This window comes from Leucoraja erinacea, chromosome 15 (genome assembly GCF_028641065.1).
Source record: "Leucoraja erinacea ecotype New England chromosome 15, Leri_hhj_1, whole genome shotgun sequence".
In the NCBI taxonomy this organism is placed as follows: Eukaryota; Metazoa; Chordata; class Chondrichthyes; order Rajiformes; family Rajidae; genus Leucoraja; species Leucoraja erinaceus.
In genome coordinates, this window is record NC_073391.1 from 7,752,594 (window position 1) to 7,770,562 (window position 17,969).

General features: G+C 46.0%; 1 protein-coding gene across 1 annotated transcript in view; it reads right to left on the reverse strand.

Moving 5' to 3' along the window:
- valopa (vertebrate ancient long opsin a) overlaps positions 1 to 15,646 on the reverse strand; it is a 36,516-nt gene extending 20,870 nt beyond the window's left edge. The window contains exon 1 of the mRNA XM_055646643.1: positions 14,885 to 15,646. Within this exon, the coding sequence (XP_055502618.1) occupies positions 14,885 to 15,245 (361 nt within the window). The 5' untranslated portion in view covers positions 15,246 to 15,646. The remainder of the gene's footprint in view (positions 1 to 14,884) is intronic.
- Between the last annotated feature and the right edge of the window lie 2,323 nt (positions 15,647 to 17,969).

The window sequence follows — 17,969 nt, forward strand, 5'->3', positions numbered from 1 at the left end:
TGTAGCCACAGCTCTCCATGCTGCACTGTCTCACCTGGAGCAGCGGGGGAGCTACGTGCGGATGCTCTTTGTGGACTACAGCTCTGCTTTTAATACCATCCTTCCCCACAAACTGGTGGACAAACTGGGGGACTTGGGACTTCCACACTCCACCTGTACGTGGATAAATAGCTTCCTGTCGGGTCGCAGCCAGAGAGTCAGAGTGAGCCATCATACATCCACGGCCCTCAGCCTCAGTACCGGCTCTCCACAGGGCTGCGTACTGAGCCCCCTGCTCTACACCATCTACACACATGACTGCACCCCCGCCCACCACAGCAACACCATTGTCAAATTTGCGGATGACACTACGGTGGTGGGACTCATCTCCGGGGGGGACGAGTACGCCTACCGGGATGAGGTGGAGCAGCTGACAGTGTGGTGTGAAGAAAATAACCTGCTCCTCAACACCTTAAAGACAAAGGAAGTAATAATAGACTTCAGGAAGAACAAAACGGACATGGTACCATTGACTATCAGAGGGGACTGTGTAGAGAGGGTGGCGGATTTCCGCTTCCTGGGAATCCATATTGAGGAGGACCTGACGTGGAGCGTGAACACCACTGCGCTGCTGAAAAAGGTCCAGCAGAGACTGCACTTCCTGAGGGTGCTCAGGAAGAATAACATCACTCAGAGACTGCTGCTGTCCTTTTATCGGTGCTCCATTGAGAGCATACTAACATACTGTGTATGCGTGTGGTACACCAGCTGCACAGCGGCTCAGAGGAAAGCGCTCCAGAGGGCCATTAACAACGCCCAGAGGATTGTCGGCTGCCCTCTCCTTACCTTGGAGGACTTACACAGTTCCCGCTGCACCAAAAAATCCCAGAATATCATAAAGGACATTTCCCACCCCGGACACTCCCTGTTTGAACTGTTGCCGTCAGGCAGACGGTACAGATCTACAAGGACAAGGACAAATAGACTAAAAAACAGTTTTTACCCCACTGCTATAAAAGCACTAAATGTAGCCGCCAAGGAACGCAGGGGCGATACAGACTAAGGGACTGTGGTAACTGTGGAATCGACAGAAGGATGGAGGGTTGGGTGTGTATGCGTGCTTTGTCCGTGATATTTATTTAGTTGTTTATCTTTAATATTTTACCTTGTATGTATCGTTAGCTTTTAGAAATGTTTGAATGCTGCACTGACTGGCTGACATTTTAAATTTCGTTGTACATGGTTCATGTTACAATGAAAATAAAGAAACTATTCTATTCTAGAAGGTTCACCAGACTGATTCCTGGGATGGCAGGACTTTCAATGAAGAAAGACTGGATAGACTCGGCTTGTATACGCTAGAATTAAGAAGATTGAGGGGGGATCTTATAGAAACTTACAAAATTGTTATGGGGTTGGACAGGCTAGATGCAGGAAGATTATTCCCGATGTTGGGGAAGTCCAAAACAAGGGGTCACAGTTTAAGGATAAGAGGGAAGTATTTTAGGACCAAGATGAGAAAATTATTTTTTACACAGAGAGTGGTGAATCTGTGAAATTCTCTGCCACAGAAGGTAGTTGAGGCCAGTTCATTGGCTGGATTTAAGGGAGTTTAGATGTGGCCCTTGTGGCTAAAGGGATCAGGGGATATGGAGAGAAGGCAGGTATGGGATATTGATTTGGATGATCAGCGATGATCATATTGAATGGCGGTGTAGGCTCGAAGGGCCGAATGCTGTACTCCTGCACCTATTTTCTATGTTTCTATGAAGACCTTTCAGCCTAGGGACTTGTACGTAAGATACTTCCCACTGGATGAATCCATTACCGTCAACTGGGAAACTGCTTCTGTGACCCATCAAATTGGCTGCAATGCTCTGGGGGACCATGTTCTGTTGACATCACGCTGCAACAGATGGTGGCTGAGGATTCTCCTGCGATATCTAGCTGTGGCTCAGTGAGGTCAGGGTTCAGTCAGCATAGCTGCAATGATGGAAAGTGATGCCAATCAGTCGGCTGGAGGCTGTCCGGAAGGGGGTAAAGTGGAGGGTGCAATAAGGAGTTGGAAAGTGGTCTACAGTGTCATTCTGGGAGAGAGATCGTGGCTGCCAGCTTTAGAGACAGAGTAGCAAGGGTAGAGAGTTGGTAAGTTGGGTGGAAACAAAGGGAGCAAGAGAAAAGAGGTCATGGATGGTGAAGGAGTTGAACGTGAAGGGGTCTGAGGGAGGAAAAGGTAGTCAAATCAAATTTGAAAATAATTTCACTGTGACATGTCACATATGACAATAAAGTATTCATAAATGAAAGAATGGCAGAAGTCAGGAGGCTAATAAGTGTCAGCGAGTGAGTGCATGATTGAGTGCGTGAGTGACTGAGTGAGTACCTATATGAATTTGTGCGTAGGTGTGTGCCTGCCTACATGTGCGCTCCATCTGTGCGGAAGGTCCAAGTCTCCAATTGCCTTGGATCTTACTGCTATTGGACCAAGACTTGCTCTTTCATTCATGCATGGTGTGGTGCCTGGGGTGCAATAGACACCCACACTAAAAGCATGTAGGCACTGGTATTTCTCACTCCATGGAACTGGAAATGAAACGTCATCCTCAACCCCAGAGGAATGGCCTAAGAAGAAGAAAATACAAATAAATATCAAAGTCTGGCCTGACGATTAGATCAGATTGCATTGAATAGAATAGAATTGAATAAATGTTATTAGCCAAGTATGTATACATACAAATAATTTGCCTTGGTGCTTTGCTCGCAAGTAACAACATGATATAGGGTCCACAATTAAAAATAAAACATTATCATTTAAACATGTGATGAATTAAATAAAATACCAGAGCAAAAGGAGGCTACAGACTTTTGGTACTGCTCGTGGAAAAAACTGTTTTTATGTCTGGCTATGGAGGCTTTGACAGTCCGGTGTCACCATCCAGAGGGAAGTACTTCAAAGAGTTTGTGGCCAGGGTGAGAGGGGTCAGAAATGATCTTACCCGCTCTCATCCTGGCCCTTGCAGAGTACAGTTCGTTGATAGGGAGAAGGTTGCAGCCAATAACCTTCTCAGCTGATCGAACAATGTGCTGCGGCCTCCGGATGTCGTGCTTGGTGGCAGAGCCAAACCAGACCATGACGGAGATGGTGAGGACAGACTCTATGATGGCAGTATAAAACTGGACCATCATTACCTGTGGCAGATTGTGTTTTCTCAGCTGCCGCAGGAAGTATATCCTCTGTTGGGCCTTTTTTCACTGTGGCCTCCCAATTTAAGGTCCCTGGAGATGATGGTTCCAAGGAACTTAAATGACTCCACAGATGTGACTGTGATGCTGTTGAAGGTGAGTGGGGGGAGGGGAAGGGGAGCTCTCCTAAAGTCTACAATCAATTCCACTGTCTTAAGAGCATTGAGCTCCAGGTTGTTGTGATGGCACCAGGATGCCAGCTGTGACACTTCCTGTCTGTAGGCAGATTCCTCCCCATCCTGGATCAGTCCAATCAGGGTTGTGGCATCCGCAACCTTGAGAAGCTTGACAGAGGTGTCCGTGGAGGTGCAGTCATTGGTGTAGAGAGAGTAGAGGAGAGGGGAGAGTACGCAGCCTTGTGGTGCTCCTATGCTGAGGGTCAGCGGGTCCGAGATGTGCTTTCCCAGCCTCACATGCTGCTTCCTGTCTGTCAGGAAGTTGATGATCCACTGACAGCGTGGTTCAGGCACAGTTAACTGGGAGAGTTTGGAATGTAGTAGCTCTGGCACAATGGTGTTGAATGCAGAGCTAAAATCCACAAAGAAAATCCTTGCATAGGTCCCCTGGTGGTCTTGGTGCTGGAGGATGAAGTGCAGGCCCAGGTTGACTGCATCTTCCACTGATCTAATGGCCCTGCATGCAAACTGCAGGGGGTCCAGCAGGGGGTTTGTGATATTTTTCAGGTTGGCCAGTACAAGTCTTTCAAGGATTTTCATGACTACAGAAGTCTCTGCGACAGGTCTCTAGTCATTAAGACCAGTAACCCTTGGCTTTGTGGGTACAGGAACAATAGTGGAGACTTTGAATTAGGCAGGGACAGTGCAGGTTTGCAAGGACCGATTGAAAATGTCTGTGTAGACTGGTGCCAGTTGTTCTGCACAGAGCTTGAGGGTAGAGGGGGAAACATTGTCTGGTCCAGGAAATTTCCGCCTTCTCTGATTCCTGAATAGCTTTTCCACCTCCTAGATTAACCAGATCACAAAGAAACAAAGCAATGCATGACAGAAAGCATCAAAGCACGGTATAAATAACCTAAGGATAAGCATTGAATTCAGCACGTGAGACCCAATAGGAAAAAGCAAATACGTTGATTTAAATCTACTTGTAGTTAAATAGGCTTCAAAGTTCAGTTTTTCATGGTACACCACCAGAAGCAGTACTTTGTGGAACACCTGCGATATAGCAGAACTTGGAGAACACCCATTTGATTGTACTCTGGTGCTATAGTTTCTCACCGTGCGGAAGTCAATTAAGACTAAACTACTTATTATTCCCGATGTTGGGGAAGTCCAGAGCTAGGGGTCACAGTTTAAGGATAAGAGGGAAGTCTTTTAGGACCGAGATGAGAAAATCATTTTTTACACAGAGAGTGGTGAATCTGTGGAATCATCTGCCACAGAAGGTAGTTGAGGCCAGTTCATTGGCTATATTTAAGAGGGAGTTAGTTGTGGCCCTTGTGGCTAAAGGGATCAGGGGATATGGAGAGAAGGCAGGGATGGGATACTGAGTTGGATGATCAGCCATGATCATATCGAATGGTAGTGGAGGCTCGAAGGGCCGAATGGCCTACTCCTGCACCTATTTTCTATGTTTCTAAACAAAATCAGCATGGAAGTTGAGAATTATTCTTAAATCAACACCAATCCTGTTTACGCATATAACCACACATCCACAAAACTATCCCAGGCAACTGAATTCCATTTTGTATCAGGAGCGGAAATAAGATAAGTGACTAATAGCCATATCAGACACTCATTCTGAAACAAAGATCAACATTTCTTGGTTTAACATTAAATCAACATTAAAAAAACATTTAACATAAAATCAACATTAGTTCAGTTTAGTGTTTAGTTTATTGTCATGTGTATTGAGATACTATGAAAAACATTTGTTTCATGCTATTTATTATGTTATTAAAGATAAATTGTTTGCAAACAAACATCTTTAACCGTTCAAATTGGGCCTTTCCAGTTTTCGTCGTGATCCCATTAGCTCCTCTTACAGCGGAGAGAACACCAGCAGACCACGGGAAGATTTGGAAAATCGGGTGAGATAAGAAATCTTACAAAAGAAAATAATATCGAGAAGCGTGAGTGAACATAATTTGAGAGAAAGAATATGCAAAGGGAAATGTAACTGAAGTGGCATAATTTTATAAGATTTGCTAGAGCAGTGATACTTTGAGATGCGCAAGCACGACGCTCTGAATGGAGAACAGGTTGGCTGTTGGAAATAGATAAAGGATGCGTGACTGTAATCAGAAACAAAATCAACAAAATCAAATGCTAACCCATTATCTGATACCAATCAGGTGTCTTTTGGCTATTTCATGTTTCAGAAGGATTTTTTAGGTTTAGGCAACAATCTATAGGAAAATGACTAGTTGGGCACCGTGCATAAGAAGAGAAGTACGTTCATCAATTTATACAAGCAGAATTAGGCCATTCGGCCCATCAAGTCTACTCCGCCATTCAATCATGGCTGATCTGTCATTCCCTCTCAACCCCATTCTCCTGCTTTCTCCCCAAGACCTTTGACAACCTTACTATTCAAGAAAATGTATCTTTCCTCTCCACTCTTAATCCATGGGAAATGAAATGCAAAACATTAATTGGTTGGGCCCTTCGGAGTTTTCGTTCACAAAGGGACTTTAGCGTGCAAGTCCATAGCTACGTGAAAATAGCAACACCAGCGGATAAGGTGGTAAAGAAGGTTTTCAGCATGTTTGTTTTCATCAGTCAAGGCATTGAGTATAAAAGTTGACAAGTCATGCTGCAGCTTTATAACATTAGGCTACATTTGGAGTATAGCACATCCCTGCATTATGGAGGGATCACATTTTCTCTATATCACGATTCTCCATAACACAAACCCTGGACATAATTTGACAAAATATTTTGTTTGTTTCGCATTTGTGATTACTAATTTCTGTGTTTCTCACATACAATTCGTAAGCGTGAATCTTGAATTTTCCATCAAAATTGTATATGGTTGTGAATTGTGAAATCCTTTAGGGGGTGTTTCTGTTACCCAAACTGTCGCGATGTAACAGTGCACTGCAATGTATGCAGTTCTGGTATTGCCACATTACAGGAAAGATGGGGCTTGGGAAGGTGTGCAGAAGAGATTCACCAGGAAGTAACTTGGATTGGGTCAACATTAGTTATAAGGAGAGGTTAGACAATCTTGGATTGTTTTATTTGGACTGTTGGAGTTGAGGGGCAATCTGATAGAAGTATATAAAATTCTAACAGATATAGATAGGGAAGATGGACAGTCTTTTTCTCCAGGATGAAAATATTAGGTTCTAGAGGGCAGAGCTTGAAAATGGGAGGGGCAAACTTTAGAAGATGTGTGGGGCAAGTTTTTCAGTTCAGTTTAGTTTATTGTCACGTGTACAGTGAAGAGGTAGTAAGTAGTTCAGCACTGCTCTCTGGTTGTGGAAGGATGATTCAGATGTCTGATAACAGCTGGGAAGAAACTGTCACTGAATCAGGTGTTTTATGCACACCGAGGATGATGAGTGCCTGGAACATGGTGCCAAAGTGGTGGTGGAGGCACATACAATAGTGGCATTTTAGAGACTTGTTACCAGGCACATGGATGTGTATAGATATAGATTATGTCTCACAGAGTCTCTTGTCGAGAGTAGGTGAATCGAAGATCAGAGAACATAGGTTTAAAGTGATGGGGAAAAGATTTAATAGGAATCTGAGGGGTTACTTTTTCACACAACGGGTGGTGGGTGCATGGAACAAGCTGCCAGAGGAGGAAGTTGTGGCTGGGACTATCCCAACATTTAAGAAACAGTTAGACAGGTACATGGATAGGACAGGTTTGGAGAGATATGGACCAAATGTGGGCAGGTGGAACTAATGTAGCTGGGACATGTTGACCGGTGTGGGCAAGTTGGGCCGAAGGGCCTCTTTACACACTATCTGATTATATGACGCTATGTGCTGGCATATAAGAGTTTGTCTTGGCTTTATGTTTGGCACAGACAAAATACCTGTTCCTGTGTAGTACTGTTCTCTGTTGTATGTTTTAAGTTATACGCGGGATTGGCAAATATTCGGCCCCAATGAAAAGACTGTTATTAACGATAAATGTAACTAAATCAGATTTTTGTCTGTTCAATGTTTAATATTTCTAAGTAATACAAGACATAAATAACATTACATTACCATTTTTACTCATGATCAAGAATGCTGGAATCTTGACATAAAACCATGAGAGAAACATTATGAAGTATATTGCAAAATTTCAGAACATTACAAAGAGCTTGACATCTAATGAAGACCTTTTAAAGTGTTGTATTTCAGAAAATCTGGCTGTCCATTTGTGCCTGAAGAAGTCCCCTCGGACAACAGTGTGAGAAGAACAGATATGTTTTTGGTGATACTTATTACAAGAAAGATCGGCAAAGGCTATTGAGAGAACTCTGCTATTTTTCGAAATAATGCTATGCGATCTTTCACATCCATCTGTGAGGCATCTCATCTGTAATAGTATATATGACATTACAGTACTACACAGCCATGAAGTAGAATGTCAAATAATGAACTTCAAATAATAAACTTACATCCTTTCACTCAGGGATTAGAGCGGTGCACGTTGAGCCACGTCTGACACTTTAAAAGTCAAAGGCAGTGTTAGGTTATCAAGCTTCATCTGTCGAGTTAAATATTTCACACCTATGACCAAGAGCGGAACTCGCTATCAAAACATGGAGGGGACGGGGGACACCATTTTTTGGGGGGCCACGCGCGCACGCGCACACTCACGCGGGGCTTCGGAGGCTCAATCCAGCACTACATGCAGCTCAACTGCCTGTCTCACCGGGTTAACTGCAGCCCTGTCTGGACTGACGGGATACCAGCGATGCTTCTCCCCGCTGTCCATATTTCCCGCAAGTCCAGGCCGGGCTGTAGGTTCACCTGGCGGGACAGGCAGAGTTGAGCTGCAATTAGCGCTGTTTCTCTGCGCTGGCCCGTCTGATTCCCGACCAAAGATCCTATAGCGGAGGATCTTTGCTGCCGACCTCTCTGGTCACCCGTGGGGGGGGGGGGGGTACTTGGCAGGGGACAGGACAGCGCCGGAGAGCCGTCCGGGATCGATCCTGGCTACGGATGAGGAGCAGATCTGTGCCATGTCTCCCTCCTCCAATCACCGCGCTCTATCCTCAGTCCCACTCGCCCCCCACTCCTCCCTCCTCCAATGATCGCGCTGAATCATCATGTCCCGCCCCCATTGCCTGCTGACAGACGTCTCTCTTGTCCAATCGGCGCCCTCGATCATCAGTCCCACCCCCACTGTCTCGTGGAAAGCGGAGATTTCACCGGGTTTTAAAATCCAGATTACAAAAACTTGGGAGGGATGTCCCCCACCTCTCAAAACATGGAGGGGACGTGTCCCCTCTTGTCGCCCCCTGGTTTTCCGCCCCTGCCTATGACTACAAATCCATCAGACAGTGGTTAGCATGTAATGTCCTGGCCTTCCATGAGTCTGACCATCCACCTTTCCTGTACTCCTCATGATTTTATAAACCTCTGTAAGGTCACCCCTCAGTCTCCTTAATTCCCCACACTCCAAAGACATACATAGGCTTGTAGAATTGTAAATTGCCTCTAGAGCTTGTTGGATAGTGTTAATGTGTGGAGATCGCTGGTCGGTGCGGACTCGGTGGACCAAAGGGCCAGTTTCCTTGCTGTATCTCTAAACTAAAACAAACTAAATGTTTGTAAATAGACACAAAAAGCTGGAGCAACTCAGCGGGATAGGCAACATTTCTGGAGAACAAGGAATAGGTGAGGTTTTGGGTCAAGATCCTTCTTCAGACTGGTTAGGGATAAGGGAAACGAGAGATATCGACGGTGATGTGGAGAGATAAAGAACAATGAATGAAAGATATGCAAAAAAACAATGATGATAAAGGAAACAGGCCATTGTAAGCAGTTTGTAGGGTGAAAATGAGAAGCTAGTGCGACGGGTGGGGAGGGATAGACAGAGAGGGAATGCCGGGCTACTTGAAGTGAGAGAAATCAATATTTACACAACAAGCGAAATATGAGATGCTGTTTCTCCAATTTACGTTTAGCCTCACTCTGACAATGGAGGAGACCAAGGATAGAAAGGTTTATGTCGGAATGAAAAGGAGAAGTAAATTGTCCAGCAACCGGGAGATCAGGTTGGTTCACGCGGGCTAAGCGAAGGTGTTCCACAAAACGATTGCCCAGTTAGTGTTTTGTCTCGCCGATGTACAAGAGTCCACATCTTGAACAGCAGATGCCATACATGAGGTTGGAGGAGGTGCAAATGAACCTTTTTTTAACCTGAAAGGTCTGTCGGGTTCCCTAGACGGTCGAGTGAGGAGGTATGTAACTAGTAGCGTGGATAGGGGAGAACCAGTGTATGTGGTGTATCTGGACTTCCAGAAGGCTTTCGACAAGGTCCCACATAAGAGATTAGTATACAAACTTAAAGCACACGGCATTGGGGGTTCAGTATTGATGTGGATAGAGAACTGGCTGGCAAACAGGAAGCAAAGAGTAGGAGTAAACGGGTCCTTTTCACAATGGCAGGCAGTGACTAGTGGGGTACCGCAAGGCTCAGTGCTGGGACCCCAGCTATTTTCAATATATATTAATGATCTGGATGAGGGAATTGAAGGCAATATCTCCAAGTTTGCGGATGACACTAAGCTGGGGGGCAGTGTTAGCTGTGAGGAGGATGCTAGGAGACTGCAAGGTGACTTGGATAGGCTGGGTGAGTGGGCAAATATTTGGCAGATGCAGTATAATGTGGATAAATATGAGGTTATCCATTTTGGTGGCAAAAACGGGAAAGCAGACTATTATCTAAATGGTGGCCGATTGGGAAAGGGGGAGATGCAGCGAGACCTGGGTGTCATGGTACACCAGTCATTGAAGGTAGGCATGCAGGTGCAGCAGGCAGTAAAGAAAGCGATGTTGGCTTTCATACCAAAAGGATTTGAGTATAGGAGCAGGGAGGTTCTACTGCAGTTGTACAGGGTCTTGGTGAGACCACACCTGGAGTATTGCGTACAGTTTTGGTCTCCAAATCTGAGGAAGGACATTCTTGCCATAGAGGGAGTGCAGAGAAGGTTCACCATTCCTGACTGATTCCTGGGATGTCAGGACTGCCTTATGAAGAAAGACTGGATAGACTTGGTTTATACTCTCTAGAATTTAGGAGATTGAGAGGGGATCTTATAGAAACTTACAAAATGCTTAAGGGGTTGGACAGGCTAGATGCAGGAAGATTGTTCCCGATGTTGGGGAAGTCCAGGACAAGGGGTCGCAGCTTAAGGATAAGGGGGAAATCTTTTAAAACCGAGATGAGAATAACTTTTTTCACACAGAGAGTGGTGAATCTCTGGAACTCTCTGCCACAGAGGGTAGTTGAGGCCAGTTAATTGGCTATATTTAAGAGGGAGTTAGATGTGGCCCTTGTGGCTAAGGGGATCAGAGGGTATGGAGAGAAGGCAGGTACGGGATACTGAGTTGGATGATCAGCCATGATCATATTGTATGGCGGTGCAGGCTCGAAGGGCCGAATGGCCTACTCCTGCACCTAATTTCTATGTTTCTATGTATAACGACTGGTGTTTCATCATCTGCGGTTGCAGGGGAAGGTACCTGGGGAGGGGGTGGTTTGGATGGAAAGGGAAGAGTTAACCAGAGAGTTGCGGAGGGACCAGTCTCTGTGGAAGGTGGAAAGTGGTGGAGATGGGAAAATGTGGCTAGTGGTGGTATTCTGTTCGAGGTGTTGGAAATGTCAGAGGATTATGTGACGGCTGATGGGATGGAAGGGAAGAAGTAGGGGGACTCTGTCTCTTTTGCGACTAGGGGGAGGGAACAAGGGCGGAGCTGCGGAGTACTGATGAGACACAAGTGAGGGCCTCCTCTATGATAGGAAAGGGGAACCCCCGTTCCCTAAAGAATGAGAATATCTCAGAAGCTCCAGGCTGGGACACCTCATCTTGGGTGCTGATGCGTTGTAGATGGTGGAATTGGGGGTAGGGGATACAATCTTTGCAGGAAGCCGGGTGGGAAGAAGTGTAGTCGAGATAGTTGTGGCAGTCAGTGGATTTGTAATAGATGTCAGTCAATAGTTTATTTCTTGTGATGGAGACTGTGAGATCATGAACGGGGAAGATGTCAGAGATGGTCCAAGTAAATTTGAGTGCAGGATGAAAATTGGTGGTGAAGTTGATGAAGTCCATGAGTCCTGCGTGGGTGCAGGAGGTGGCACCGATGCAGTAATCAATGTAATGCAGATAGAGTTTGGGGATAGGGCCAGTGTACGCCTGGAACAAGGATTGTTCAGCATACCCTACAAAGGGCCAGGCATAGCTGTGGCCCATGCGGGTGCCCATAGCTACGCCTTGGATTTGGAGGAGGTGGGAGTAATCAAAGGTGAAGTTGTTGAGGGTGAGGGCCAGCTCCGCTAGGTGGAGTAGAGTGTTGGTAGAGGGAAATTGGATGGTTCTGTGGTCAAGTAACAAACAGACGGGCATTAAGGCCTTCCTGGTGGGGGATTGGAAAGCGGAAGTCATTAAAGAGATGAAGGGCATACTTCTTGAACATAGGTCGGGAGAGATTGGGCCGGGGGGATAGGATGGAGTCAGAGTACATGGAAATCATTTCAGTGGGACAGGAGCTGGCAGAAACAATGGGTCGGCCAGGGCAGTTGTGTTCGTGGATTTTTAGGAGAAGGTAAAAACGGGCTGTGTGGGGGCTGGGAAATGATACGGTTGGAGGCTGTGGAAGGCAGACAGCCAGGAGTGATGAAACCAGTAATGCTGTTTGAGATTAAGGCTTGGTACTCATCTGTGGGATCATGGTCCAAGAATTTGTAGGGGGAGGTGTCTGAGAGTTGTCGCCTGGCCTCAGCCCAGTAGAGGTCAGCGTGCCAGACTAACACAGCACCTCCATTATGGGCAGGTTTGATTATAATATCTAGGTTGCTGCAGAGTGAGCGGAGGACAGTACGTTCAGAGGGGGTGAGGTTGGAGTAGATAAGGGGAGTGGAAACGTTGAGATAGTTGCTGTCACGCCGACAGTTAGAAATAAAGAGGTCTAGAGAGGGTAGAATGCCATTCGGAGGAGTCCAAGGGGAGGGGGACCAGTGGAGATGGGAGAAGGGGTCATCGCTGGGTAGTGAGGACTCCCTCCCATAGGAAAAGGCACGGAAGTGGAGGGAAGAAAATCTCTACATCATGACGGACCCGGATCTTGTTGAGGAGGGGGCGGAGGGGAACGAAGGTGAGGCCTCTGTTGAGGACAGACCGTTCGGTATTAGAAAGGGGGAGATCATAGGGGATGGTGAAGACACAAGGGTGGGGATTTGAGTCAGAGGAAAGTCGGGGCGTGGACAAAGGCTGAGGCGAGATCTGGTGGGGGGGATGGTGGGTGGTCTGAGAGGAGGGGGGCGTGAGGACTATTCTATGGGTGGGGGGTGGTCGGGGTAACCTGGTTAAAAGAGGGGGAAGAGGAAGACCCATCACTACTGAGATTCACTGTAGGGGGGAGGGAGCAGTAGAACCCAGCAGAGGCCACGTGGTGTCGCTGTACTTGATGTACTAACTCATCCGCTGAAGGCAAAGGTGCAAATGCCCTCCTCCTTCACCACTCCTGTCTACCTGTGTCACCAATATGTATTTGCACCCCAATTCGCATTGTTCTACCGCACTGGCCCTGCATTTCACAGTGTAGACATAGCTAAGAGTAATTCTAGTGAAAGTTTATCATATTCAGTGTTAGTTCAATTTTTCTGTACCAGCATTATCTGTGTATATTTTACAACCCAACGAATGATCTACCTAGATTAGGATTGTATTGTTTTAACTAATTTAGGTTGGACTTAACATTTAGACTCTGCCTTAGAGATACAGCGTGGAATCGGGCCCTTCGTCCCGCCTAGTCTGCGCCAACCAATACACTAGCACTATCCTACACACACTAGAGACAATTTACAATTTACAGGAGCCGATCAACCTGCAAACCTGTACGTCTTTAGAGTGTGAGAGAAAACCCGAGAAAAACGACGCGGTCACGGGTAGAACGCACAAACTCCGTACAGACAGGCGTCGTTGCGCCTAAATTACAGAAAAGGGGTAGTTTTTAAGTATTCTTGTGGGATTGCTGCTATCACAGTGGGAACAGCTCAAAGGCCGTTTGAGCAACTAACAATTATGTTCTGGGGACAATTAAGGCACGGGCGGCATTGAGTTTGCACACCCGCAGTTTTACTTACCCGGTTTGCATACGAGTGAGATTGCAATGGTAACAATGGCTGGCTCTTGTAACATCGGACAAATTAGATGAAGTTCCCGTTCTCCCCTGCACCGTACATTCCGTTCTGCTTCCAGATGCATCCCGTGATGGTGCACCCCACAGGCGTCGCTCTCCACACAAACCTACTCCTTGTTCAAACTAAATGTCGCTGGGCTTGTCGCTCCGCGACTAGCTCCAGAAGGCGGCGTCTCGTTCCGCTGTTACTCCGTCCCCGGCAAGGTTTTCTCCTGTGCTCTGTCCAAGTGCGCCTAATCTGCGCGGAAGGTTTCGGGGCATGTCTTTTCTATTTCCAAAACAGGCTCATTGTCAAATATGCGGCCGAAGAATGAATCGCACAGCCCCGCTGCTCCCGTCTCAGTTTTAAGTTGAAACTACTGAGCTGACGGATGCTACTACAGGAAGATCTCCAGTAAGTCTTCAGGAGCATCGGGGTCTCTCACTGAATACACACCTGAGTAAGGGTCTCGACCCGAAACGTCACCCGTTCCTTCTCTCCAGAGATGCTGCCTGTCCCGCTGAGTTACACCAGTATTTTTGTGTCTATCTTCGGAATAAACCAGTATCTGCAGTTCCTTCCTACACATGTTTACCTTTCCGACAGCATCTTCTGTTCGTCAAACCGATGCTAATGTGAAGGAAGCGGGAGACGTGAAGCAGTGGCCACGACAAAGGGTTACCACCATTGAGCTCAGATATGCCGCTAACACTTGCCCTGCGAACCACGATCACAGTGAACAGGCGCTGATATCTCAGCCTTTGGAGGCAGGGACGGATTGGTACTTGGCTCCCGCCGCGTGTTAATTTCACTCCACGTTTTATAAAAGCCTCACGTAGCTAAAGCGGCGCGCATTTCTCTGCAGAGCCTCTCAAAGTCTACAATGACTGTCTCCACACACAGTAGTTTCAACTTAAAACTGAGATGACGGGCAACGGGATTGTGCGTTTCTTTCATCGGCCGCGTATTTGTCAACCAGTCGGTTTTCGACTGAACGGATAAAATAGATGCTGGGGCAAGTGACACGTTCATAATTGATTGCCACTGAAAATGCAGATCGACAATGTTTACTACCGAACATCCGACTGCAACGGTACATTATCATTGCGAAAAGCTCTCGCCCCAGTAACCTGTTGCAATGGCGGCGGTTCCACAGAGCACCAATTGACTGTATGTTTTATCAAGGAATATATAACCTGGCCAATCGAAATGCCCTCTTAACATATTTTATATTACCTGCACAAGTCCTCACCATTTCCCTCCCCTGTTACAATCGCCCAAAACATTGGACAAACAACTTACTTGATAGAACTATCAAAATTAACTTCAAAAAGAAAACGTGACTTACCCAAAAAAGTTACCGCGAACCCTTCTAAAACGCACGCCCAGACTCCCAGGACGAAATATCCGTACAAGTTGGTGATAAAACTCAGGGACCCGCCGATAGCCGAGACCAGGAAATCGGCCAGGGATAAATTGAGAATTATGTAATTCAGAGGCTGCCTCAGCTGCTTGTACTTGTACGTCACCAACAGGACGATGAAGTTTTCGGAAAGCGATAAAAATGTCACGAAAAACATGACAGTCGCCAAAAGTTTGAAGTTCCAGGGTTCGATTGATCCCAGGGGGCCGTGGAACGGGTCCACTGGCCGGGAGATCGCAGCGGTCGGCATGGTTGCGTTCACAACACTATCCCACGAGGAATTCATCCTTTACGCACACAAGATGGATACATTCACTGGTAGCATCTACCAAGCACCACGGATTTGCTTCATGTTTACCAAACTATGGTGAACACTCATGATGAAACTCACAGTGAACAGGCAAGTATAAATCAATCTGTAGGTGATTTTCTCCTTGCCCACTTCTCTATTTAAGATGCGCTGCCCTGGATTTCAGCGCAATTAATTAAACTATCTTCAGGCATGAGACATCCGACAACATGCTTCCTCTCTGAAAGGGGAGGGGTACGGGGAACCCTTTTATAGTGGAATCAGTTTGAGATGGCTTGAGGTTACAGCGTGCACCACTGGAACGCGAAGGGAATTATCTATTCGGGATTGTGAATGGCCGGGATCGCACAATAACGTTTCACGGATCCCAGGGAAGTTGTCAAGCTATTTTTTTGTTAAAGAGAGGATGAAAGTCAAACATATGTGCACAAGTGTTGTCTAAAGTGCAACGTATACAACAAGAGGGTAGTGTTATGCACCAACATCTAATACACCTTTCTCAATAGGGAAAGTCAACATGCGCTCCGCTTATCCGTGACGGACATTGATCACATATCACATATCAATCATTTCAACTTTACATTTAAGCTCCTGTAGCAACTCAACTTGGGATGGATAGAACGGCATTTATCGGAACCTAACGGAAGGTGGGAATGTTTTTTGTTACAGTGTGGTATTTCAGTCGGGCTCCACTATGTTCTGAAAGCTTCTAATGACATTCGGAGATATATAAACTCATTTTTATTTATATGGCGTCGAGTACTTGTCAAAATATTTTAGTCATCCATGGGGAAAATATTATCGCGTATTGTTGCATTTACTGTTGAAACTATTGAAACAATTTCTGCACCATTAAATATTGGTTCAATGTTGATTATTATTAAATCAATAATAATTGGTTTGATGATAATTAGCTTAAAACGATATTTAATGTCAGTAGTGGGTATTTTTTAAAGCGGTGATTGATAGATTCTTGATTAGTAACGGTGTCGGTGGTTATGGGGAGAAGTCAGGAGAATGGGGTTGGGAGGAATAATAGATCAACTATGATCGAATGGCGGAGCAGACTCGTTGTCCGAATGGCCTAATTCTGGCCCTCTGTTTTAAGGACTTATGGTCATATTGATTACGTTGATATTTTGGGTAGTGTTTGGCAAATGGAAGTTACTGGCTGCAGTAAGAGGGAAGATAACATAGAAGGTAGGAAGGTAGACAAAATTACTGGAGAAACTCAGCGGGTGAAGCAGCATCTATGGAGCGAAGGAAATAGGCAACGTTTCGGGCCGAACCCCCCACCCACCAGTCTGAAGAAGGGTTTCGGCTCGAAACGTTACCTAATTCCTTCGCTCCATATATGCTGCTGCACCCGCTGAGTTTCTCCAGCAATTTTGTCTACCTTCGATTTTCCAACATCTGCAGTTCCTTCTTAAACATAGAAGATATGTTTCGGTCCAGCCATGATCATATTGAATGGTGGTGCAGGCTCGAAGGGCCGAATGGCCTACTCCTGCACCTAATTTCTATGTTTCTATGTTTCTAAGATAGGAATCCAGGGTTGACTCGTCCACAACAGCACCGCTGCTGCCAGTTCAGTTCGTTTACACTAAGTCACCGCCTTTCACATGGAATCATCGATAGGGCACCGCGTTGCAACATTTTGCCTGTAATCGTGGGATTATACACGCCGAATAATTCAAAGTATTTTACCCCGATTGAAGAGATTCCACACAGTTTCCGCGCAGTCAAAGGAGGGTCATTTAGAATATTGTGCCCGCGCATCAGCATTTGGGGATGGTTTAGACGCAAACCCTGCATCATCGCTATAGAAAGCTTCATGGTTCATGGGAATGAATGGGCTACATCACTTCAACGATGTACCAACATTTAGCATGCTGGTCAAAAATAGACTGTAATCTCAAAACTTTTGGAGGAACACACTAAATCAAAAACCCATTCTCATTGTAATTTGATCAGAAGTAGGTGTCATGAAAATTCCCTACTTTCTTTTTTAACTTCGAAAGTCTGTCTAGGGTCACATGGTGATGTGTGCAATCAGTCTCCATTTGGAGCACACAATGATGCCCACTTGCCTAGTATCACTTCACATGTGAAGGAAGGAATTGCAGATGCTGGTTTACACCGAAGGTAGACACAAAATGCTGGAGTAACTCAGCGGGCCGAGCGGCATCTCTGGAGAGAAGGAATGGGTGACTTTCAGACTGAAGAAGGGTCTCGACCCGAAACGTCACCCATTGCTTTTCTCCAGAGATGCTGTCCGCCCCGCTGTGTTATTCCAGCATTTTTGTGTCTATCACCACACGAGGTCCACTTGGATTTGGAGCCATGATCTCCGGCCATCTGAACATCTCGATCCTCAATGCGCGCAACAACCCAGCTACAAAACTAAACGAGGGAACAAATTACCAGTATCAGGCCTATTCGTTGTTGATACATACATTTTAAATTAACCCGAAGTTTCAGTCTGAATATCGTAATGTAGTTTAAAATACGCAGCGCAGAAGGAACTCGGCGGGTCAGGTTGCATCTGCGGAAGGAATGAATAGGCGACATTTCGGATCTGGGCCCTTCTTCGGTGTGATTGTAGTCTGGGGAGAAAGCTGGAAATAGGTGGGTGCGGGACAAAGTCTGGCACAAAATTGCTGAACAGCTGAGTTTTCTTCCAAACGTTCTCTTTTCATT